We start from the raw sequence: 24,460 nt of genomic DNA on the forward strand, positions 1-24,460 counted from the left end.
ATATGGTTCGTACTTTATATAATCAGTCACAGCAGTGTTGCAACCTTTAATACATTTAAAAAACTTGTGACCGCAAGTTATTGCTTTTATTATGCATTATTTTGCTGTAACTGCCTTCACTTTGGCCTAACACCCTATCTACCCATCTATCCAAAGGTGCTTCTAATTCGGACAGCATACAGTCATGTGCTAACACAAGGCGTCTTCCCTGTTACATAGATAGAAGCTCAACAAATAATTTAGTCATGACATTCTGTCCAGTTTCACTGTAGTAAATAAAGAAGGAAGGGGTGCGAGAAGCCGGACACTTTATCAGTATGAATAGACATAACTTAGTTAAAATCAGCTCAAAGTTTATAGGTTAAAAGTAACTTAAATGTATTTTCCAGCAGAAAAATGAACAACAATACATGAAATCCCTGTATTATCAAATGAGGACGATCACGTGCTAAAAACAAATTGGTGTGGACAGCCCGTTAAGTAGATTCCCAATAATTTTGCAGGATGTATGGTATATTTTATTCGGTCCAGCATACCTTCTTTGTACTTGTCATTTTGGCTTTTAATTAGTTCCTGAGTAAGCAATGAATAGTGGCGCAATTTATGGTTTTGGAGAAACAATTGTGATGTGAACAGCAATGCCTGGCAGGTTTTTATTACCAGAGGGGTCATTCATAGAAAGACAGATGTCTGACTACATTACTGTATTGTGCTGTCTCAAGACATTCTGCAATGAGGATGGATGGCTGTAATGAAATGAATTGAGCATATAATACTTACATAAAATGGTGTTGTGATGATCTTTCTCTTTTGTCCATCTGTGATCTTTTCCATTAGCGGCCGATACACACAGCATAAAGTCAGGATAATAGTGTACAGAATGTACAGGAAAGTACACAGCAGAAAATATTTATATCCAAAAGTGCACCATTTGTACTGCAGCAGTTCCTTTAAGGGTGTAATTGCTAAAAGATTTCTTGCCTTTAGTTGGAGGAAAGAAACAAAGTTACAAATAAGTAGTTAGAGTGAGATGGTACTTTATGGTTATTGTGCGTGTTTTTCCATTAAGAGGGAACATTAGAAAATAAATTTACCCTTTAATAAAAAAAGATTGACTTTTAAAATCTAATTTAACCTTATTTTCCAACAGAAAAACATTTTTTTGTAACACAATAAACTACACATCACTCTGTTAGCAAATTGGTTAAATGTGAAGTGAGTTTTGGTGCAACAAATTGAATTATTTAAATTAAATGAAAGGTTAATGCAGGCCATACACGGTGCGATAAAAAGACGTACAATATATTTTATAAGATTTCCCTTGAAATTTTACATACGGTGTGTTCAAAAGGTGTACGATTTTTTATACGATCATACGTTCCGATGCTTTGTTTCACAATTACAAATCGTAAACGAGGGATCGGTTGTGCACATAACCATTACAATGAATCTGCATGTGGGGGGACACATGTTGGTGGCAGAGTGGTATATAAACAATGGCAGGGCCAGGGGTCATATGCATTGGTGGCATAGTGGTATATACATAATGGCAGGGCCAGAGGGGAACAAATGTACTGAGTGCCACGATGTATACTCACTTCAATCTCAACACACACACACGCTGCGATGAGATGCTGCTGCTCGGAACGCCGTCTTTCATGACAAAATGGAGGAGGGGAGTGGCTAGGGATTTTTATACACCTTGTAATCAGACATCTGATCGTATTACCTGGCAAAAGTGATACGAGGTGTGTCACATCGTGGTAAGATAGGTCGCCCTCATACGGTTTTCCAGTACAAGAGGCGATCCAATTATACGACTGCGGGGACGCACATTGCCATCGTATGTACACCAAAACAACATACGATGTGTACGATCGCTCATTACTATCGATCAAAATCATACACATCGCATAAAAAATCTTACCGTGTATGGCCGCCTTACTTTAGATGCAATGTTCAGTCTATGGCTGCTACACAACCTTCTGTGAGAAACACAAGGGAGGACATTAATGGAACACATAATAGCCACTTCTAAGTGCAGTAGAAGACCTGGACCTGAATATGCACAAGTGTACCTACATTTCCACGAATGAGCGTAGTTTTAGAGAAAAAGATTGCCACATTTGTATGGAAGCAAAGGTCTGCACAAGTAGAGGGGAGGAGCAGATGACAGAGGCCCTGATTCAGAGCCGGACACTCTGACAGAGCGCTCGCTCTGAATCAGGGCCGTCTTTCCTGATTTTAGAGTGGCCTCCTGGCCGCTCGCATAGCTGTGGGTGACCACCCACAGCTATAGCGAGCGGCCAAAAAGCTCGCTATAGCTCGCGAGCAGCGCTCACGAGGGGGTCTGAATTAGGCCCAGAGTTCATACTGAGGTATGGAGTCGGTACATCCATGTTTGCACACTATTTTTAATTTTGCAAAGCAAGATTATTGTGTAATAAGATGTAAGGGTGAATAATTAAATTTTTATTTTCAGCAGTACAGTAGTTCAGAGCTGGCAGATCCAGGGAAGTTGCCATTGGGAGTCTAATTGGAATCCGTTTAAGAAGTTAGCTTGGTCTTGCTATAATCATCAAAGCATTAGTTTCTCATTAAGGTGTCTGATTGTGACACTGTACAACAGGGACAGACTGGGGCTCCAGATCAGCCCTGGCATAAATCTCTGTGCGGTGTGCATGCTTGTGCAAAGGGGCATGGCCTCATCACATGGAGGCAGAGCCTCGCTGCACAGGGGTGTGCCTTGTCACATGGGGGCATGACCTCGTCATACTCCCCTGTCTCTACTTGGGAGCTACTTGGCCAGGTTTCAGTCCGGATCGGCCCATCAGGCCATCGCCCCTACTTTTCAACACACACCGTTGAAGGTAAAAGTTTATTAAAACATGCATGCAAACACTATCTCACATACTCAGCTATGTATCCCTGAAGCCATCACGTCCCATTGTCCAGTAGGAATCCATAGGGTACCTGTAATAAAAAAATCCATACTCACCTCCACCTATGCATGGATCGCGTCCTCTTCATTCCATGTAGCATCCCCGAGCTTGGCAAATAAAAAAAAATAAGTTACGCGGTCCAGTGAACCTCTAAGGACAGTACTACCTGAATGATGGCTCCGCGTAGGATTTCACTATGGAAATCTCCGTGCAGAGTGCTCATTGGCTGAGAGAGGCAAGCCTTCCGCCTGTCAGCCAATGAGCAGTTCTCTCCATTGACATCAATGGTGAGAACTGCAAAAGTTAATTAATGTTACTTTTGTACCTATTTCAAAAATGGCGCCTTAGCGGCATTTTTTGAAATATAAAGATGGCCGGCGTGAGCCAATCACGGCACGCGACACCGTCGCCCTGTCCCCTTGGCTGGCTTATATAAGCCAGCGGCACGGCAGTACAACATCGGGGAGGCAGCAGTGAAGAGCTGCCAAAGAAAGAAGATGCCGGGGAAGTCCTGGATGGGCGGCGGCCATATAAAAGAGCTTAAATGCCGCCACCCTCCAGGTGACTTCTCCGTGGAAGTCCTGGGGGAGGCGGCAGCCATGTAAAAGAGCTTAAAGGCTGATGCTTTCCAGGTGAAGGTGCAGGAAAATAAAATATTAAAACAATCGTTCTGTTTTTACTTTTAATATTAGTTTTTTTACAGGGGTACTATAGGTACCAGCGGGCCCTTAATGCTCCGCTTGCTGGTACTTGTGGTTCTCCAAGTACCAGCATGCGGGGGAGGCTTGTTGGGACCTGTAGTTCTACTGCAAAAGACAATATTTTAACTCTTCTGCACCACATTTATACACAATCAACCCAGCACCCACCGCCCAGGAGTGCCAGAGATAGCCTCGGGGCTATTAGCCCAGGCCTGGGGTGCCCTGGAGAAGGGGACCCCTTTATTGTGCGATCTAGAATAATTTTTTTACTGTACATAATATTTTCAGCTCTAAGGCACCATCCGCTGCAATATGTACATTTTATAGCTCATTATTTATGAAAAAATATTTTACTCCACTAATAATTATGTGATGTTATGCAAGGATATTTATTGTACTTACATCATTGTTGATACAGTTGCATATAATATCAATGACGGATGATTTGTCATTCCAAGAATCAATTCCTGTTAAATCGTACAATGTTGACGTCAGTGGGCCAAATGACCAGCATACAAGCTTTCTTTTTTTCATGAAATAAGTAAACATCTGTGAAATACATCATTATTCATTAGTGCTACAATGAACTTTTAAAACAAATTTGTTCTAGGTATTAAAACAATGTAAACAAATATATATATAGTATATACACACACACACACACACACACACACACACACACACACACACACACACACACACACACACATTTGTGCAAGTGTCTGGTGAGAACAACTGTGGGAATGACAGGTAAACCATGGTAGGAACATTTTTTATTACCTGTGGCCTTTTTTCATGACTGAGCAAAATTATATCTGTTCTTCAATTATATCTGACTTATATAATAGACAGATTTTAGATTCTGTAAGTCCTCTTTGGCTGCCTCTCCAATAACCTAGATAACTAAAAAGCATAATGATGGATATTCTAATAACAGTGAGAGATTTTTTTTTGCAAACTTTCCTATTTCTGAGTTATTATTTTTGGGGGGTTTTTTCTAACAATTTTATGAAAAAATCTGAAAGTTGATATAGTTATATAGAGATAATTTTAGTCTTAAAATAGAAAATAAACACAAATTAAAATGAATATTAAGATAATTATAATATACCGTTATATATCATCATTATTTTAACTAGTAGTTTTAGTACATAGTCTACAAAATATTTTGCTTGGATCAGCCTTGGCCAAGTTTGAGCCAGTCTTCTTATCCAGGTATATTTTCACTCATTATTATTATTCTTATCATGTATTATCTGTAGAACTACACAAGGGTTCCACAGCACTGTACATGGGGTGCAAAACATAGCATAAAATTCATATATATAATCTAACACAGACTAGTACATAACTTTACATCTATAAATAATTCATATACACATCCTTTCACATATACATTTTTTCAGAATAACATTCACATCCTAATTTCAGCTTAATAATGTCTTCATTGCAGATTAGTTCATATACTGTACTTTGTATAGTTTCAAGTAATTATTACATTCTGCTTTTAATTAGAGATAAGCGGGTCCGCTTCTTCGAGAACCGAACCCACACGAACATAGGGGATCCGAGTAGGATCTGAGTCTGGCTTGGGTTTCAAAACAATGCAGAATGTCATCATCCTGCTTTTGGATTCTCGCGGTTTTTGGATCCTATAACGGTCCCGGTGATCGGTGCCATTTTCACTCCGGCTGTGGATACTGTACAGAGAACAGAGGTGTTCTGTGCTGCTCTGTCTGTTCGAGGGTGCAGTGTTGTCGGGCTGGGGCTGTAGTACATAAAGAGGGGGTGCTGCTGTGTCACTCTTGTCTTGTCAATCAAGGGGCTGGGGCGGCTGCAGTAAATAAAGGGCTGCTGCTGTGTTGTCCATAAAGGGGCTGGGGGTGCAGTACATAAAGGGGGGCTGCTGTGTTGTCCTGCCATTAAGTTATTTTAATCTTATTCATAAAAAATCTTGTAACACTGCAAGTGGTAGCGCAGTGTTTTACTCATAAAAAATCGTGTGACACTGTAAGTGGTAGCAAAGTGTTTTACTAAAAAAAATCTTGTGAAATGTAAGTGGTAGCGCAGTGTGTTATTCTTTTCTTATTCATAAAAAATATTGTGACACTGTAGGTCATTGATACCGCAGTGTAATATTTAAAATTGGTACAAATTGACATGTGTGCTGTACCCCACTTCATTGTGTTTGTTGATGTGGAGAATGATCGGTTGAGAGGAGAGCAAGAACCACATACTAGGGGATAAATTTACTAAGAATCGAGTCTGGTCGAGATGCCGATCTCAGGAGAGTTTAGGCATGATTTTCAACTCACAAAATTGACTAAAGGCATAGTCGGGTGAGTTAGAGAGAGATTTTTCTCTTCTCACTCGTAAAACTTGGGTGAGATAGCAAACTCGAATCTTATCACCATCGGGCAAACTCGGAAGGCTTTTTCACCTAAAAGATACGGGCCTGATTCAGAGGCGCTCGCAAAAAGTGAGCGCTCGCTCTGAATCTGGGCGGGCACAGGTTTTTTTAGTTGCGCCTCTTGGCCGCTCGCATAGCAGTGGGTTACCACCCACAGCTATTGCGAGCGGCGATGATGATGGTCGCGATGGTCAAGACCATCGCGACCATCGGGCTTGCGACAAGACCCTTGTGGTAGGGTCTTGTGGCCGCAAGCCCCAGAGAGATTCTGACTCAAATAGAGCCGGAAGCCACCCACAAATGGCAGGCGTTCACATGGCAACGCCTCCGTTTGTGAAGCCACCCCCCCGCCACGCCTACAAAATGGGGTGAGCTGTCGATCAACATCGACAGCCGACCCTTTTGTACTGAGTCCCGAAGCGAGCGCTCTTTGCGCTCGCTCCCGGGCTCGCGCATGCGCAGTGCACGTGCCGCGCGTGTGCACTGGGCCACCATCGACCCACTTGCAAGCGCAATGTACTTGTGAGCGGGTCTAAATCAGGCCCACAGGTTGCAAATTTACCAAGAATCGAGATGACAATCTCAGGTGAGATGCCTGCAAACTCTCTGCCAAATATGTGAAATATAGAATTAAACTATTGTATTTTACAGTGGGACTACAGGTGGTAGCATGCCTACCCTTTGGCACTTGTGGAACTATAAGTGCCAGCAGGCGGCCGGCACCTGTACCCCCACTGTAAAATAAATAGTTAAAAAATTACATGACACACACTTTAGGGGGGGGCCCTATGTCATTTTTTTTATAACATTTAACCCATTTTTTACAGGTCTTAATACACAAGCAGCCAGCACATATCTCACTGATATGTGCAGGCTGCTAGCTTAGGAGAGATTTGCAGAGAGAAAACACTGCAATCTTGGGTGAGTAGTCTCATCTTCACTTGCAACTCGGGAAAGATATCTGCTTCACCATCGGTCAACTCACTTTCAGCTAACCTCACTTCTTAGTAAATTTGCGAGATGAAAAACGGAAAAATCACCCGAGATTCAGTGATGCAAATCAAGATTAAAAAAAAATAAACTCGACCATTCTCGATTCTTAGTAAATTTACCCCTAGGGCTGGAGCTGCTGCCAGTGGCACCAGTCATGAGGATACTAGTCTGTCTACGTCATCTACTAAAGCTGATGCCCAAGGGCATACAGGACTTAAGTCAGGGCATCTAAAATCAAAGAACCAATCTTTTACATTGGTAAAGAAAAAAGCATCAAAGGGAAAGTTAGCTGCAGAAAGACATAAAATTGGCAAAATGCCTTTCACCACACAAAGTGGCAAAGAAAGGCTGAGGCCTTGGCCTTTACTTATGACTGGTGGTTCTGCCTCTTATGATAATGTAAGCCCTTCTCCTTGTAGACGTTTAAAAAAAAATGTACTCAGAAACGTCACAAATCCCTTAGGAGAGTCTAAGTGTGTCGGCAGGTGCCATGTGTGAGCCTGACCTTTCCAAAACTGTACTCAAAGAGGAGCCTCCTTCCACAACGTGTGTGTCCTCTTCAAATGTGGGAATGAGCAGGACAAGTCAACATGCTGACATAGAAATTGAGGCTGTTTCTGTGGAAGTGCACCAGGATGATGAGGATATTTGTGTAGCTGACGCAAATAAGGATGTTGATGATGGGGATGCTTTTCCCCAGTGGAAACAGTTGTTGCCCATGAGAGATCATTACCACCAATGACAGTTGCCCGTTGGTAGCTTGTTTTGTGGGGGCACAAACAAACCAATCGCTTCAGCCACAATTGGCAGTCCCTGTCGCTGAAGTGATTGGTTTGTTAAACTGTGCATGTCCTATATACAAGGGTGGGTGGAAGGGTCCAAGGACAATTCCATCTTGCACCTCTTTTGTGTTGTAAAAGTTTAATAGATGTCCTATCTTTCTTTAAGCTGCCATGCTTTTGTGCCACTGCTCTGACGCTAATATATATTTTTTTTTTATAGTTTCATACTGTATTCAACTAAAATCACAAATACTGTAGGTATACTCGCAAAATACTCTAATGCAATTTTTCAACCTTGATTTGTAGATTCCAACTTGGTGGGTTTGGTTTTCCTTGATCATAACACCTATGTTTGGTCAGCTGCAACTCAAGCACCAAATGGAAAGGCTATTTTGTGATGGTGTCTGGAGATGTTCTCTCTCCTCCTCTCACAGCCTTCCCATCCATAATCCCAGAAGCACAATGATAACAGATGTTTAGTACGAGAGTATAAAAATCCTTCTGCCCCCTTCCTATTCAGAGCTTCCATTTTGTGTGCTGCCACATACATCATCTCCTGCATGCCCCTTTCATTTAAAAAATAAATACTGGACCACAAGAGCTCAACTGGGGCAAGGGCTGATGTGAATGAGTCAAATATTCTTTGAAAATGACTCACCACCGCCCTCCCTCATAAATTTGCTTTGGAATCAAAAACTTATTAAAATTTTCTATGAATCAACCCTTCCTTTCCTTGCCTTTAACTACATATATATTCCATCTCCCTCAGGGGTCCCTCAGGCCTCTTGATTAATGAAAACATATGTTTTCCTTATGTGCCATGTTTGAAGTTGAACTGCCACATGTTTGTGCCACACCCTACTGCCACTTAGCTTAGTCACCCTGCTAGCTTGGTGCAAATTATGGGCCTAAACTGGATGAAAACAATATTGTGAGCTGTGAGGTGGTCAAAATTGACTGAAAACGAGTGGAAATTAATGTTATGGAGGTTAATAATACTGTAGGAACAAAAACAGGCCAAATTATGTGATTTTAGCTGTTTTTATGATTTTTTTAGAAAAAAATACAGATCCAAAACCAAAACACGCAAGGAAAGTTTTGCCAAAACCAAATTCAGATCCAAAACATGAAGGAGATGCAGATCCAAAACCAAAACACGGGGGTCGGCATGCATCTCTACTTTTAATGACTCACCAGCAGCTTCAGCTCCTCTTAATTTCTTTCACAACTATTTTCTTTTTGTCTTTCTTTTTTAAAGTAAATAGGTGCAAAGTATTTTATTGTAATGGAGCCATCTCTGCCCCCATCATGCATTTTATGATAGTGTGAAATATCACAGAATCACAAGCGGGATGAAGTTATGAGACCGGCAGCCGCAATGCCGCCAATCTAAATCCAAATGGGGGAAGCCTGACAAGGGACTTAGGATAGGCGTTGAAATACCGACGCCTATCTTAATGCCGACGCCGTAATCCAAAAGGACGGCTTCCCGAACGAGGTAAGTCCAGGACGCCCTTAGCGTTAGCTGCGGGGAGGGGGAGGGTTAGGTTTATGTAGCATAGCGGTTTAGCGTTAGGTTTTGGGGGGGAGGTTAGGGTTCGACACCTATAGGGGGGAGGGCTAGGGTTAGGCACCACTGGGGGGGTTAGGTTTAGGCACTAACAGGGAGGGTTATGGTATGGGGTGGGGAGGGTTAGAGTTAGGCTACAAGAAAGGAAGATGGGGAGAAGGGGGAAGGGTAAGTATACTTACCCAACCCCTGTCGGGATACCAACCATCAGGAAGCCGCTGTTGGTATTTTGACAGTAGGCAACCCGACAGCCGGCATTAAATACCGATTCCTCACAATCACTGAATAACATTTATAGATGGATTGAAACAATTAAAATAATAGAAAATAACATACAGCAAGTTTATATTCAATAAGGAATGGTCGAGAGTGGATAAACACTTTGGGGGAATTCAGTTACGTGCGGTAAATTACCATAGGTAATTATGGGAGTTAGCCTCGGGCTTTAACACCTGGGGCTATTCAATTAGCCTCCCGCATTTACGTGCATTAACACTGATTATTGGGTGTTAATGCACAGGATCTGTGATAAGTTCATGGACCTGTGCTTAACTGAGTTGTCACCTGATAAATGCACAGTTAACGTGGATTTCTTTTCGGGTCTCAGGAGACCCGAATAACTCCCTGATAAGCGAGGCTAATTGAATATGAGCCAGCGATCAATTAGCAGTGCACCCGTTCAGATAACGAGGCTAATTGAATCGCGCCTTCCATGTTTGTATAACACTTTACCTCTTGCAATGACGTTATCCACAAAATTATTTTCAATCAACATATCATAATAAGGTGATAACTTTATTTTAAAGTGATTTGATCAGCTCCTACCAATACGTCTCCTTCTTGTGCAGCCAGTTTTAATGGTGTCAGTCCTTGGTTGTTGGTAATACTTTCCAAATGTGAAGCCTGGTCACTTGAAATTAGAGACACCAGAAAATCGTATGTCTTGCAGGCCATAGATTTATTTGGATGCAGAACAAGAATATGGAACACTGTGTTACCTTAAAAAAATAGAACAAAGAGTTTCATGAGTCTGTACAAAAAATACAATAAACATAGGGCCTGATTCAGAGCCGGGCGCTCTGACAAGAGCGCTTGCTCTGAATCAGGGCCCTCCTACCTAAAATTGGAGCGGCCTCCTGGCCGCTCGCATAGCTGCTTATGCGAGCGGCCAAAAAGATGGTCGCGATGACCATCGGGCTTGCGACGAGACCCTGCGGTAGGGTCTCGCTGCCGCAAGCCCAGGAGTGCTTTTGGCTTTATCAGAGCCAAAAGCACTCCCACTGACTTCACTAGTGATGTCAGTGGGGCCGGCCCCAGATGTTAGGCGTTCCCATGGGAACGCCTCCGTCTGGGCAGCAACGCCCCCGGCACGCCCACCAAAGGGGGCGTGCTGTCCTCACCATCGACAGCACGCCCCCTTCGGTGCGAGACCCATAGCGACAGCTTGGCTGTCGCTATGCGGGTCTCGCGCATGCGCACGACGGAGCTCTCTCCGTCGTGCGCATGCGCACTAGGGCACCATCGACCCAACTGCGAGGGCTCAGCGCTCGCGAGCGGGTCTGAATTAGGCCCATAGTTCTTAGATAAATGAAACAGGCTGTATTTGACTAATTTGACTAATTAAACCATTTTTGTTTAATATTGTATATAAATGTTTCTTAAATGAAATATATAGTATATAGTAATAGTGAACAAAGTTGGTTTTGGTGTCCAGTTTTTATTTACTTGGTTACATATTAAATATTCAATTAGACGCGAAAAGTCCTGAACTTTTCGCATGCCAGACTTTTCGCCGACTTTCGCTGGTATTCCATGCGAAAAAGTATCACGCTTGTCCCCGCTTATCCCCGTATTTAAATAGAAAGCGGCGAAAACGGAACTTGGTGAATTCGGACCTGGCGAAAAGTGCTGTCAGATTTGGGGAAATCAGCCTGACACCCCCCAAAAGATGCACTGACATTGAGTATCACTATAGATACCACCGAATAGGGCTGCTGAATAAATTTGGGGTACTTAAATGCTCTCAATAGCTGCTGATTAGCGTATTTGCAGCAGTGGTAAAGAATAGCATTTAGCAGGGGGGTTTTTTTGCAGAAAATAAGTTGTTCCAGCAAATTTGGGGTACATGAAAATGGGTGCTGGCATATTTTAAAGTTGCTAAAGTGAAGTTTTAAAAAAACAAAAAAATCCACCAGCCGCAACCACCTGCAAACTTGAAACCACCTGCAAACTTGAAAACACCTGGGGCATACTTGGGGACCCCGTAGAGTCTATTTAGTTAGTTTTTAAATTTGTCCCCCAACTTTGGACTTTTTCACCCACAAAATGAAAGTACTTTTTGGAGTGATCTAAAGTATTTTTTTAACTTTTTTTTTTATGCAGTTTACCTTTGGGGGACTGTCCCAAGGCTGCAGGGGGTTTTCCGAAGTTTGCACCCCAAAACCCCAATTCTGCACTTTTTTTTAATTTTTTCGACACCTATTCATAGGCGAAACTTTTTCATTAGTTCCATTGCATTGAGTTTCCGCACCGGCGAAAAGTCTCCGAAATTGAATACGAAGGAAACTTTTTCGCATGGCGAAATGACGTCACTCGCGATACTTTATCGCCGAAATCGGCTTTTCGCACCTAATTGAATACAGCCCTAAATGTACAAGGGTGGTTCAATATGTTAACAATATCTCCCATTTCATAAATGTTTTCATCTCATACATATAATCAATAGTATGGCTTTGGTACAGATTATTTTTCCACATAGTCCCCATATATGTCTAAGCATTTGTTAAAACAGTACTCCAAGGCATCTATTTCGAGCATAGAAGAAATCAGTGTCAAGCGTCTGAAGCCAGGACATGACGGCTTTCTGAAATTCACCGTTGGTTGCGAATTGCCTTCCACCCAGGTGCTTCTTCAATGGTCCAGAGAGCTGGAAATCACTCGTTGCCAGGTCAAGGCTGTAGGGAGGAAAGTCCAGTCCATCCCAATGGTAGTGCCGTAACAACACATGTGTGTGGTTGGCTGAGAGTGGCCTGGTGTTATCATGTAGCAATAAGATGCCTGTTCACAGCAACCCATTTTAATTGCCCTCCGCAACCTGCTCAATTTGTCACAATAGCGGACAACATTGACAGTATCTCTCTTGGTGAGAAAATCCACAAGAAGCACGCCCTTGTGGTCCCAAAACATGGTCACCATGACCTTCTTTGCTGATGGAGTTGTTTTGAACTTCTTTGAATGTGGGGACGATGTGTGTTTCTATGTCATGGATGCTTACTTTATCTCAGGTGTCACATGAGGCACCCATATGTTATCACCTATAACAATACACTGCAGGAAATGCATTCCCTCCTCATGGTACCACGTCAAGCGCACAAGAGACATTCCCATTCTACTGGTTTTGAGAACTTCTGTGAGTTGGTTTGGTACCCAGCGTGAACACTTTTACTTGTACCCCAGTTGCTCATGAATGATGTTGAGCACAGTATTCATTGATATGTGCAGCAGGTCAGCAATATCACTAACTTGAATGTGAATGTGTTTGTCCTCCTGAATCAGACCTTCAATGTGGCATAAATTGTCATCTGTGGTGGACATGCTTGGCTGGCCGAATCACTGCTCATCTTAAACGTCTGTCTTGCCGTTATCAACTCACCATACACCTTGACAAGTTGGCGATGAATTTCAGCTGCTGCTGATGTGCCCTTTAGATGCATAAATCTGATCACACTATGCACCTCAGTGTTTGCCCAGGTTTCCGCCAGCCCCGCCATCTTACAACTGATGTTGGGAAAGTATGACTGATATGAGTCCGCAGTCTAATGGCCGTAAGGGGAAGCACTTGCGGATCCAGGGGGGGCAATTGCCCCCCATAGAAGTCAGAGCAGCGAAGACTCTGCGGCAGGACAGAGCTCCGCATCTTCATAGAAATTGAATCCAGCAGCTGGTCACGTCACGCTGCTGCCGGCATTAGGGGGAGATCCGGGCACTATAGTTTGACTTTTTGTAGTATCAGGTGTCCCCTGTCTGTGTATAAGAGTTAAGGAGCGGCGGCCATTTTCCCGAGGACCAGCTCCCATCAGGGTAGCATGCCCGTCTCCCGAGTCCCGCATGCCGAATACACCAACCCCCCCTTCCTTACTCTCTGTTATAGGTGAGGTCCTGGAGCTGTGGGGATCGAGCTGCTAGTGAGACTGAAAGAGGGGACTGATTGGGGAGAGTGCTGGGGTGGAGACAGGCAGAGTGCAGGCTGTAGAAGTAGTAAAGTACATCACAGGAGAGCACCCGGCTCAGGGATAACGTGGCACCATAACAAGGTAATAACAGCACATTTGTTCCTTATATTTCAGTGTTTGTATATATGTGGCTATCTGTGTGTGCATATGTGGCTGTGTGTATTACGTGGCTGTGTGTATATATGTGGCTGTGTGTGCATATGTGGCTATGTGTATATATGTGGCTATCTGTGTGCATATGTGGTTGTGCGTGCATATGTGGCTGTGTGTATATATGTGGTTATCTGTGTGCATGTGTGGCTGTGTATATATATATATATATATATATATATATATATGTGGTTATCTCTGTGCATATGTGGCTGTGTTTATATATGTGGCTATCTGTGCGCATATGTGGCTGTGTATATATGTGGCTATCTGTGCGCATATGTGGCAGTGTGTATATATGTGGCTATGTTTGTGTGTATGCTTTGACAAAGTTTTATCATATGTCCTGTTTGTAATATATAAAGGTTTGTTGGAAATGGTGAAGGCTGTGATTCTGCCTCATTATAGCTTTCTCATGGTTTCAAACTAGGGCCCAGATATATTGCGTACTGTACCACTATTACACTCTCCTCATTGGCTGGCAAGTTGAGAGGGGAGGAGTTGGGATTGCAAAGGGGGCGGAGTCTGTGCTAAACTATAAACCACCCCCCTAAAAGAAAAGTCTAGATCCGCCACTGAGGGGAAGCAGTGGTCTACCTGCTCTGGTCTGGCGGGAAATTAGAATGAAATAGAAAACATTACACATGTGAGAGGTCTTGTTACCTTACTTATTGAACCACACTCGTATATGCTTACTAACAATAGAAATGTATTACAATTTATTTAATCTTTAATTAATGTAGAGTGTGGCCGCACAATTACACAGTGATTAAATTCCTGACCAAGACACTATCTGTGTTAAGTTTGCATGGGTTTACTATATAGGTCCTCCTGTTTACTCCCATACTCCAAGACCATGCTGGTAGGTTAAATGGATTCTGAAAATATTAACAAGATACTTTGGGAACATTCATTGATATGCTTTGTAGTCTGGCTCCTGATTGGTAGCACAGTCTATTAAATTTCTCTCCTTTGTCAAAGAAGGCTATGTAGGCAACCCTACAAATAAGTATTCTTGAATCAATCCACAACCAATCAAACCACAATACTGACAGCAAATTACTACTTTTACCTATGATACAGTATTTTGGACTACAGAACTTTTTTTTTTCTTTATGAAGGTTACTATTTGTTGCAATTTCAATCATACCTTGAGAAACAGGGCCCTATCTTCGAAGATAATACAGCCAGTATAGATTTCACTTTCCAAATAATTTCTCATTCACAATGGTTAACAGAATTATTCTGTTCATTTTGGTGTTCTTGAGTCTGAATTTGCATTTAAGCCTATGTGCAGTAAAATCACATTCATCATTTTTATGGATTAATCTTTGTGGAAAGCATTAGCTTAGGTGTCATTTTGTTCTGTAAATGTACAGTAATCATTTTATTTTGTTGAGAAAAGCAATGTTTTCATAATAGCTTTCATACAGGGATTTAGATGGCAGAACGTGGTCAGATATGACTTTTTGGTTTATTGTTGAATCACCACTAAGTCTGGTTTTGGGAGCTTGCCCACAAACATTCTATCAAATGTTGTACCATTATACCAAGTGACATGGCTAAAATATGTTCGGGTTTAGGGCAGAGGTTCCCAAACCTGGTCCTCAAGGCACCCCAACAGTTCAGGTTTTAGAGATATCCATGGTTGAGCACAGGTGGTTAAATCAAATTGACTGAGGTACTAATTAAGTTACCTGTGCTCAACCATGGATATCTCTAAAACCTGAACTGTTGGGGAGCTTGAGGACATTGTTTGGGAACCTATGGTTTAGGGTATCCTTGTACCCTAAACCCAAATATATTTTCTATCCCACCTATTTGGTAATGATAATTATTGTATAAGATCATTATCTGTTTGGCCAAATTTGCTTGAAACAGACTAAATTGATTCATTTCTGCATTATATACTTTGTGCGTGTATGGGCAATTTTCAAATTGGTAGGCACAGAATAGGGCTGATTCAGATTTTGGAGTAAAGCTAAAAAGAAAAGAAAGAGTAACTTTGCATCTGGACAAACCATGGGCCGTATTCAATTAGTTTCGCCTCCGTGAAAAAGTTCCGCCTACCCGACTTTTCGCCTACATCGCGTGTTTTGGACGTGAAAACTTATCGTGCGTGTCCCCGCTTTTCACCGTACTCAATTACTAACCAGGTGAAAACGGTAAGCGACAAATGCAGAGTAGGCGAAAAGTACTGTCAGAATTTGGAAAATCAGTCTGAACCCCCCAAAAAGATGCACTAACATTGGGGATCAATGTAGAAGTGTTCCATTAGCCCTAATAAAACTATTTGGGGTACTGAAATTGTTTGAAATCCTTGTCATTAGCATCCTTGCAAAAGTGGTGAAGAATGGCATTAGAAGTATTTTTGGGTGAAAATAAGTAGTCTTGAAAATGGATGCTAGCATATTTTAAAGTCTCTAAAGTGAAGTTTAAAAAACCGTGAAAAACGCACTTGTTGCACCTGCAACCCTAAAAACCCCTGACCCATCCTTGCAGACCCCTAAGAAGAATATTTCGCTAGTTTCTATGCTTGTCCCCCCACTTTGTACTTTTTTGCCCCAAAAATGAAAGTACTTTTTTGGGGTGTTCTTATGTTTTTTCCTGGATTTTTTGATACAGTTGTCCTTTGGGGGCTGACCCAAGGGTTCTGAGTGGTTTCCCCACGTTTGCACCCCAAAATAAACATTTTGCACTTCTTTTCTCCTGCTATTCACAGGCAAATCTTTTTCGCCTATCACATTGCATTGACTTTCCGCGTAGACGAAAACCAGCTGGAATTGAATTTGGAGATAAGTTCCGACCACACGAAAAGCCGCGATTGGCGATACGGCCCCATGTTGTAATGCAAGGGGTGTAACTACTAGTTGCTATTGAATGTAGCAAACAAATACTGGACAGCATTATTCTTATAGAGCAATTTAGATTTGAGCTAAGATACACACTCCCATCTCTAAATCTCACATTTTAAACCTGACACATCGGCTGCAGTGCAAATGTATTCCTTTTTTATTGCTTTGCTCCCAACTCTGAATGAGCCCCAATGTGTTCAGCCAAGCAGAACAAGTCCAAGCTGCTAAACTGAATGTCAAGTAATACAGATTTTCCTAGACTCTGTAGTGTTGCTTGTGAAGAGATAGATGTGTCAGTAATTATTTCTACATTATGAATGCCTGAGGTGTTGGAGCCAGATAGACAGTAACCAGGGATGGGAAAATCAGTCGGCTCCATCTGTTACTGAGCAGCAAATACTGACAAAACACCGGTAGCAGCTGTTGGGGACAGGGGTTACAGACGTGAACTGGTATGAGACTGCTGAAGCCAAAAGGAAAATTCCTAAATTTCTTCCACCTAAACCAGTATCTCCATCTTCCTTGCATGTGCTAGCTTTCCTTGTAATACATATGCACACAAGCATGTTAGCTATTGTGTGTATGAATGTCAATATTTTTTTGTTGTTGATGTACCAATATTTCACTAGTTAGATATATTTTAACAAAATGTTGTTTCTAATTCACATGGCTTGTTTTCCTGTTTCGCCATAAGTCTCAGGGCCTGATTCAGACCCGGACGATATCTGGAATGCGTTCGCTATTGCCGATGTTTGCTAATCTGCGCATGCGTAGGCATCATAGTGCGCGAACTACACGATGCGATCATTGACCGCTCGCTCGCCCAGCACAGCCAGCCCAGCAGAGTGAGTGACAGGAGAGGCCGTTTTGTGGGTGGTGACGGGCCAGTCCAGTAAGAACGGTGGGTTGGATTTGCGAACGCAGGCGTGCCTGAATGTTCTAACGCAATTTTTGAGGCATGCATAATTAACAGGCAGCGTCATAGTATACGTCACTTGCCTTTTTTTTACACTAATTTCCTTGCAACGCTTGTGGTAGGGTAAAGCTCCCGCAAGCAGTGCGTTAGCATCCGATGATGCTCGATGTACCATTGTTTTAATACTCTTCCAGGAGATACCGTGTGCTGGTGGGCGGCTCTGCCTGTGCAATTGGGCATACGCTCAGACAAAGTGGCTGCTCACTAAGACATGGTAGGCGTGCTTATGCCATGGCGAGCATTCGCTTCCCGTGGCGTCACAAATTTGCATAATCATCGTGCGAGCGTACGCTCATTCCATCGGGGTCTGAATCAGGCCCTCAGTCCATAAATGGGACCCCTGTCTCACAAATGTTTCTTTTTATCATGGTCTATTTTGTTGTATTTTTTCCCCCAAATATGCCATCTACAATGTAATTGTTCTAAGTATTTTAGGGCCTGATTCAGATTTGGGAATAGAATAAGATAGAACAAGTAACTGTGTACCTGGGCAAACCATGTTGCAATGCAAGGAGTGCAAATACATACTTTTTTTTGCATGTAGGGTAAATGCTGGCTGCTTTTGCATGTAACCCACAAATGCTTTGCAGATTTATTTTTACAATGCAATTTAGATATCAGTTTGGACACACCCTTCCCAAATCTAAAGCTGGGCATACATGTCCAGATAAAATGCCTGTCAGACCGACAGACATTTTATCTGGCAGCATGCCAGCCGCAGATGTCCACGGCATACATTGTGAGATTTCTCACAGTGTATAGCTCGACATCTGCGCTCCGCCCCCGGGGGAGGAGACATTTCCCTGTTCCTTCCATGGGAAGGAACACAGGAAATGTCTGTCTGTCAGCCGCGGCTGGGCATACACAGCCCGATGCGGCCGACATTTTACCTCTTAAATATCTCATAGGACGGGCATGCTGTACAATCCGGCATGCCCGACTGAGCAATATTTAACCCTCGGTCGGCCACGCACACACTACAATTATCGGGGCGATCCACGGATATAGGGGGATCACCCCGATTATTGTAGCGTGTATGGCCAGCATTAATCTCTCTGCAAATTTTACATCTGCCCCACCTGCAGTGCAACATGGTTTTACCAAAGTGCTTAGTTTCTTGCTTTATCTTTCTCTATTCCCAAATCTGAATCAGGCTGTTAGAGCAGATTTACTATCTATTGCTTTACCTTGAGTATCCTGAGAATCCAGAGGTGCTTCATTTTCAACTAATAACCGAAGAATCTCCTGATTGCCAACGCAAGCCGCAAATGATATGATATATTCTCCTAGAATAAGAGTAACATTTGCTCAAGTATGAAACTATTTTTTACCCATGTTACAGTAGTATAATTTGCAGGGCTGGATTAAGGCTTGTGGGGGCCCTGGGGCAACTAAGTTATGGGGGCCCCCACCAAGCCACACTAAAGCTGGGTACACACTGACAGATATATCTGTCCAATCTGTCTGGTGGGAAGGAAAATCTGGTAATGTATGGGAGCAAATTTCAATAAAATTTGCTCCAAAACCCTGGAAGACAGAACAGATTTTCCTTTCCACCAGACAGATTGGACAGATATATCTGTCAGTGTGTACCCAACTTAAGCCTACCCCTACCCCGCCCCCCAATTACTTGCCTTCTGTTAAACACACACACACATACATAATATACATATACAGTCAGGTGCATAAATATTGGGACATTGACAGAATTTTCATATTTTGACCTCTATTCACCACCACAATGGCTTTGAAATGAAACAAACAAGATGTGCTTTAACTGCAGACTTTCAGATTTAATTTGAGGGTAATTGCTATCTCTCTGATGGGTTTGTTTTGATTTTTCAGCCTAATGATGGCTTGCTTCACTGATAGTGACAGCTATTTGGATCTCATATTGAGAGTCAACAGCAACTGATTCCAAATGCAAATGTCACACCTAGAATCAACTCCAGACCTTTTACCTGCTTAAATGATAATGAAATAATGAGGGAATAGCCCACACCTGTCCATGAAATAGCTTTTGAGTTGATAGTCCCATTACTTTTGGCCCCTTAAAAAGTGGGAGGCACATACAGAAACCGTTGTAATTCCTACACTGTTCACCTGATTTGGATGTAATTACCCTCAAATTAAATCTGAAAGTCTGCAGTTAAAGCACATCTTGTTTGTTTCATTTCAAAGCCATTGTGGTGGTGAATAGAGGCCAAAATCTGAAAATTCTGTCAATGTCCCAATATTTATGGACCTGACTGTATGTATACATATGCACACACTGTGTATATATATATATATATATATATATATATACACACACACACACACATATATCTACACACACACGCATACTCCCCAGGTATTGCTTCAGATTATTCCCCCCCATATGTGCTACATTTAGAAAGAATATGCAGGTGCCTTACCTGCAGCTATCCGGATGGAGGAGGAGTGTAGTGAATGACCGAGCACTCAAACGATAACCGGAAACTGCCTGGGAGGAGCTGTGTGCCACCGCATCAGCTCCCCTCCATTCTGCCATCCCCATGGCTACGAGGATGGGCCATGTATCCGCGGCAGCACCCTTCACTGACGGCCTGTTTGGAACTCCAGTGAGACAGAGACTCTGTCTCACAAAAAAAACATCCCTTCAGCAGCGGCGTTGGATCAGCGGGCAGGGGGCTTTCTAGGTACTGAAATCCCGCTGCATTCGCTACTAGCATTGCGGACTAGGATCTGATCGCTGGGGCCGGGACTTCAGTCCTGGCAGTTCCTCCCTGATGGCGGCCCTGCCCTTATCGACGCTTCAGGTCCCATACGATTCATCTATGCTGAGTGTCTTTTTGCTCAAAATTTACTTACTAGTGCCTTCACACTGCACATAATGGGGGTCATTCAGAGTCGGTCACAAGCACTAAGCACTCGCAACTGACTCGATGTTGCCCCACTGGGCATTGGCACGATGGAGCCGGCTCCGTCGTGCGCATGCGCGAGACCCGGCTAGCGACGGACGCTCCATCGCTAGGGGTCTCGCAGCAGACGAGGCGAGCTGTCGATGGTGAGTGATAGCTCGCCCCATTCGGGAGGCGGGCAGGGGGCGTGCCTGCCCAAACGGAGGCGTTCCCACTGAAACGCTTGCCGTTTGGGGGCGGCCCCACTGACATCATTGCTGATGTCAGTGGGAAGCTTCCTGCTCGATCAGAGCAGGAAGCTCCCTGGGGCTTACGAGTGCCCAGACCCAACCTTAGGGTCTGGTTGTAAGCACCATCACCCATGTCGGTCGCTAGAGCTGTGGGTGTTAACCCACAGCTTATCGATCGACAAGGAGGCGGTCGTCCAGGATGCAAGCGGCCGCCCTGATTCAGAGCGACCGCTTGCAACTAACGTCCGCCTCTGAATGAGGTCCAACGTCCCAACAAATTACACTAAAACACCCAGTATGGCAGTATATTTACTAAAGTGCAGGTTTTTAGAAGTGGCATTGTTGGCTATAGCAACCAATCAGATTCTAGCTATCATCTTCCATAAGGTGCTAGATAAATGATAAGTACAGTAGAATGTGATTGGTTTCTATGGGCAACAACTCCACTTCTAAAAACCTGCATTTTAGTAAATAAAGGGGCATGACCTCATGGTAAGGGGGATTGGCCTCCACGGGTAGGAGGTTTGGCCATGCAGCCCGAACCTCATTAAACTCTCTCCGGGAGGTCCCTGCGGACTGTACCCAGGGACCAGTGTATTTGCAGTGCCGGCACCCTGTGTCAGTAGCCAAGTGATGCAGCACCCGGGTCCTGTCACTGAGGGGGAGTCGGCACTTTGGTGTCACCCCTCGGTGAGCAACACCAGGGTGCGGTCCGCACCCCCATGTGATGCCACTGGATATATGCTAACGCATCCGCAGCTGCGATCCTGCATGCAGCTTCTGTGCGAAAATATGCCAATGCTGTAGCCGGCTGCAAATATATTGAGACGGCCACTGGCGGCTTCACAGATCCAAGCAGATGCGTACAAATACGCAGCGGACATCGCAGGTCATTCCATAATCAGCCATCTGAGTAGCCCTATGGTCATGCAGAATGGCTGTCTGAACTGAGACATTGGAACCACTATATCTGTGAACGGGATCGCAGATGCAGGCTACAACACATTTTAAAAATGGCCAGGACACTCCTGCTGTTTTTGCTGCCACTCCTCGTTACTTCCCCCAAATGGTCCCTGACTTTTAATCATATTGCAAAGTACATCTCACTGCGCGCAGCATCGCCATGGTACCTTGGGGCGTGTGAAGTGACTATGACACATGCGCATTCATACAATAATCGCTCAATTGCGGAAATATCGGAATAGTGTACATCTTTAAATCAGGCCCTATGTTCCACTTCCATTCCCTTTCTTTTCTGTGTGTCCCTTCCCTTCCTTCTTCCCAGAGTTCCTTACATGTCCTCCTCCTCTCTGGCTCTCTCAGCCTGTCCTTACCTCTCCTGCCACCAGCATGTCATACTCCCTCATAGCTCTCATCTGAACAGTATCAGACTGGGGTATGAAGGGCCCACCGGGGAAATGTAGTGGTAAGGGCCAATGCTAAAGGGGTGTGGCCAGTCACCAGAGGAGGTGTGGCCAGCCACCGCAGGGACTTGGCTAACCATTAGTGCATGGTGTGGGACCCTTTATAAATATATATACAGTGGGTAAAATAAGTATTGAACACATCAACATTTTTCTCAGTAAATATATTTGTAATGAGGCTATTGTAATTAAATTTTCACCAGATGTCAGCAACAATCCATGCAATCCACACATGCAAAGAAATCAAACCATAGATGTCCATAAATTAAGTTATGTGTAATAATGTGAAATGACACAGGGAAAAAGTATTAAAACACATGAAGAAAGGGAGGTGCACAAAGGCATGGAAAGCCAAGACACCAGCTGAAATCTATCAGTAATTAGAAAGCAATCCTGCCCCTTGTCAGTTCAAATTAATTTAAGCTGGTTCAGTCCCAACTGATGGCCTATAAAAAGGTGTCTCATTACCATGGTGTCACACAAGAAACATCTCATGATGGGTAAAAGCAAACAGTTCTCTCAAGACCTTTGCAATCTTATTGTTGCAAAACATTCTCATGGCATTGGTTACAGAAGGCTTTCTAAACTTCTGAATGTTCCAGTGAGCACTGTTGGGGCCATAATCCGGAGTGGAAAGAACATCATTTCACCATAAACCGGCCACCGACCAGGTGCTCCTCACAATATTTCTGACAGAGGAGAGAAAAGAATTATCAGAAGAGTTGTCCAAGAGCCAAGGACCACTTGTGGAGAGCTTCAGAACGACCTGGACTTAGCATGCACAATTGTTTTCAAAGAAAACAATAAGTAATGCACTCAACCGGCATTGCCTGTATGCCCTCTCACCATGCAAGGCTCCATTGCTGAAGAAAAATGTTGCAGCTCATTTAAAGTTTTCTGCACAACATTTGGAGAAGCCTGTGAAATACTGGGAGAATATAGGGCCTCATTCAGACCCACTCGCGAGCGGCTGTCCGTTCGCAAGTGGGTCGATGGTGTGCACTGCGAATGCGTACGACGGAGGAAGGTTAATAAGGTTAATAAGGTTGAGGTTAATAATACTCTAGGAACAAAAAAAAGCCCAAATTATGTGATTTTAGCTTTTCTTTGTACATTTTTGTAAAAAAAATCAAATCCAAAGCCAGTCACGGCGGTTTGGCAAATTCAAACCCAGTTGACGAATCAGAGCCAAATACAAATACAAATCCAGCAAAAATGGTCTGGCGCACATCCCTAGTTAAAAGGTGGTAATTCTGTCAGTTTGCTCAGGTACGATAAGAATGGACAAAGTTGTAAAGAGTAGACAAGGAAATACTTTGCAGGTCATTCACACCAAATTGAACTTTTTATTTTGAAACTCCATAGACATCGGATTGTGATCCTAAAATCAATGCATAATGAAATCCTGTGCTTGTTCTATTAAGAACATTTTGTAGTGCCCCTTATTCATATTACGCTACACAGTAGTGTCTTTTATTCATGTTACGCCACAGTAGTGCCCCATATTCACATTATCTTACAAAATAATGGCAACAATGCACGTTATGCCACATATTAGTACCGATTTATTCGTGTTATGCCACATTTTGGGCTATATTTTCACATATGCTACACAGTAGTTCTCATATTTCATATTATGCCACATGAATGTCCACAGTTCACATTATGCCATAGTAGTGCCCCTTATTCACATTATGCCTAACTACAGTGCGTCCTTGCTGGGGACGTCGTGTAGGTGGAGCTACAAGCACCACTCCGTTCACATTATGGGCCTCATTCAGACCCACTCGCGAGCGGCTGTCCGCTCGCAAGTGGGTCGATGGTGTGCACTGCGCATGACGGAGGGAGCTCCGTCGTGCGCATGCGCGAGACGCGACGAGCGAAGGACTTTCCTTCGCTCGTTGTGTCTGATCAAAGGGGGCGTGCTGTCGATGTTGATTGACAGCACGCCCCCTTTGATGGGCGTGCCGGGGGCGTGCCAGCCAGACGGAGGCGTTCCCAAGGGAACGCCTACCGTCTGAAGCCGGCCCCACTGACATCACTAGTGATGTCAGTGGGAGTGATTTTGGCTCTGATAGAGCCAAAATCACTCCTGGCCTTGCGGTTGAGAAACTCATCGCGACCATCATCCTGCACGCTCGTATAGGCTGTGGGTGGTGACCCACAGCTATACGAGCGTCCAGGAGGACGCTCCATATTTATGGAGGTGGGCCCTGATTCAGAGCGAGCGCTCTGGTCAGAGCGTCCGGCTCTGAATCAGGGCCATAGTCTGGTCGGTATACAATCGGGAAG

The 24,460-nt window shown here is 43.6% G+C and overlaps 1 protein-coding gene across 2 annotated transcripts in view; it reads right to left on the bottom strand.

The window, feature by feature from the left end:
• Positions 1–24,460, bottom strand: part of LOC148538712 (transient receptor potential cation channel subfamily V member 6-like) — a 128,786-nt gene that overhangs the window by 64,972 nt on the left and 39,354 nt on the right. For both annotated transcript variants that reach the window (XM_088452366.1, XM_088452367.1), the window contains exons 5-8: positions 18,799–18,897; positions 10,224–10,396; positions 4,046–4,192; positions 781–981 (exon numbers count right to left, since the gene is read on the bottom strand). In XM_088452366.1, the coding sequence (XP_088308492.1) occupies positions 781–981; positions 4,046–4,192; positions 10,224–10,396; positions 18,799–18,897 (620 nt within the window). The remainder of the gene's footprint in view (positions 1–780; positions 982–4,045; positions 4,193–10,223; positions 10,397–18,798; positions 18,898–24,460) is intronic.

This window comes from Taudactylus pleione, unplaced genomic scaffold (assembly GCF_031769625.1).
Source record: "Taudactylus pleione unplaced genomic scaffold, aTauple2 ptg000037l, whole genome shotgun sequence".
In the NCBI taxonomy this organism is placed as follows: domain Eukaryota; kingdom Metazoa; phylum Chordata; class Amphibia; order Anura; family Myobatrachidae; genus Taudactylus; species Taudactylus pleione.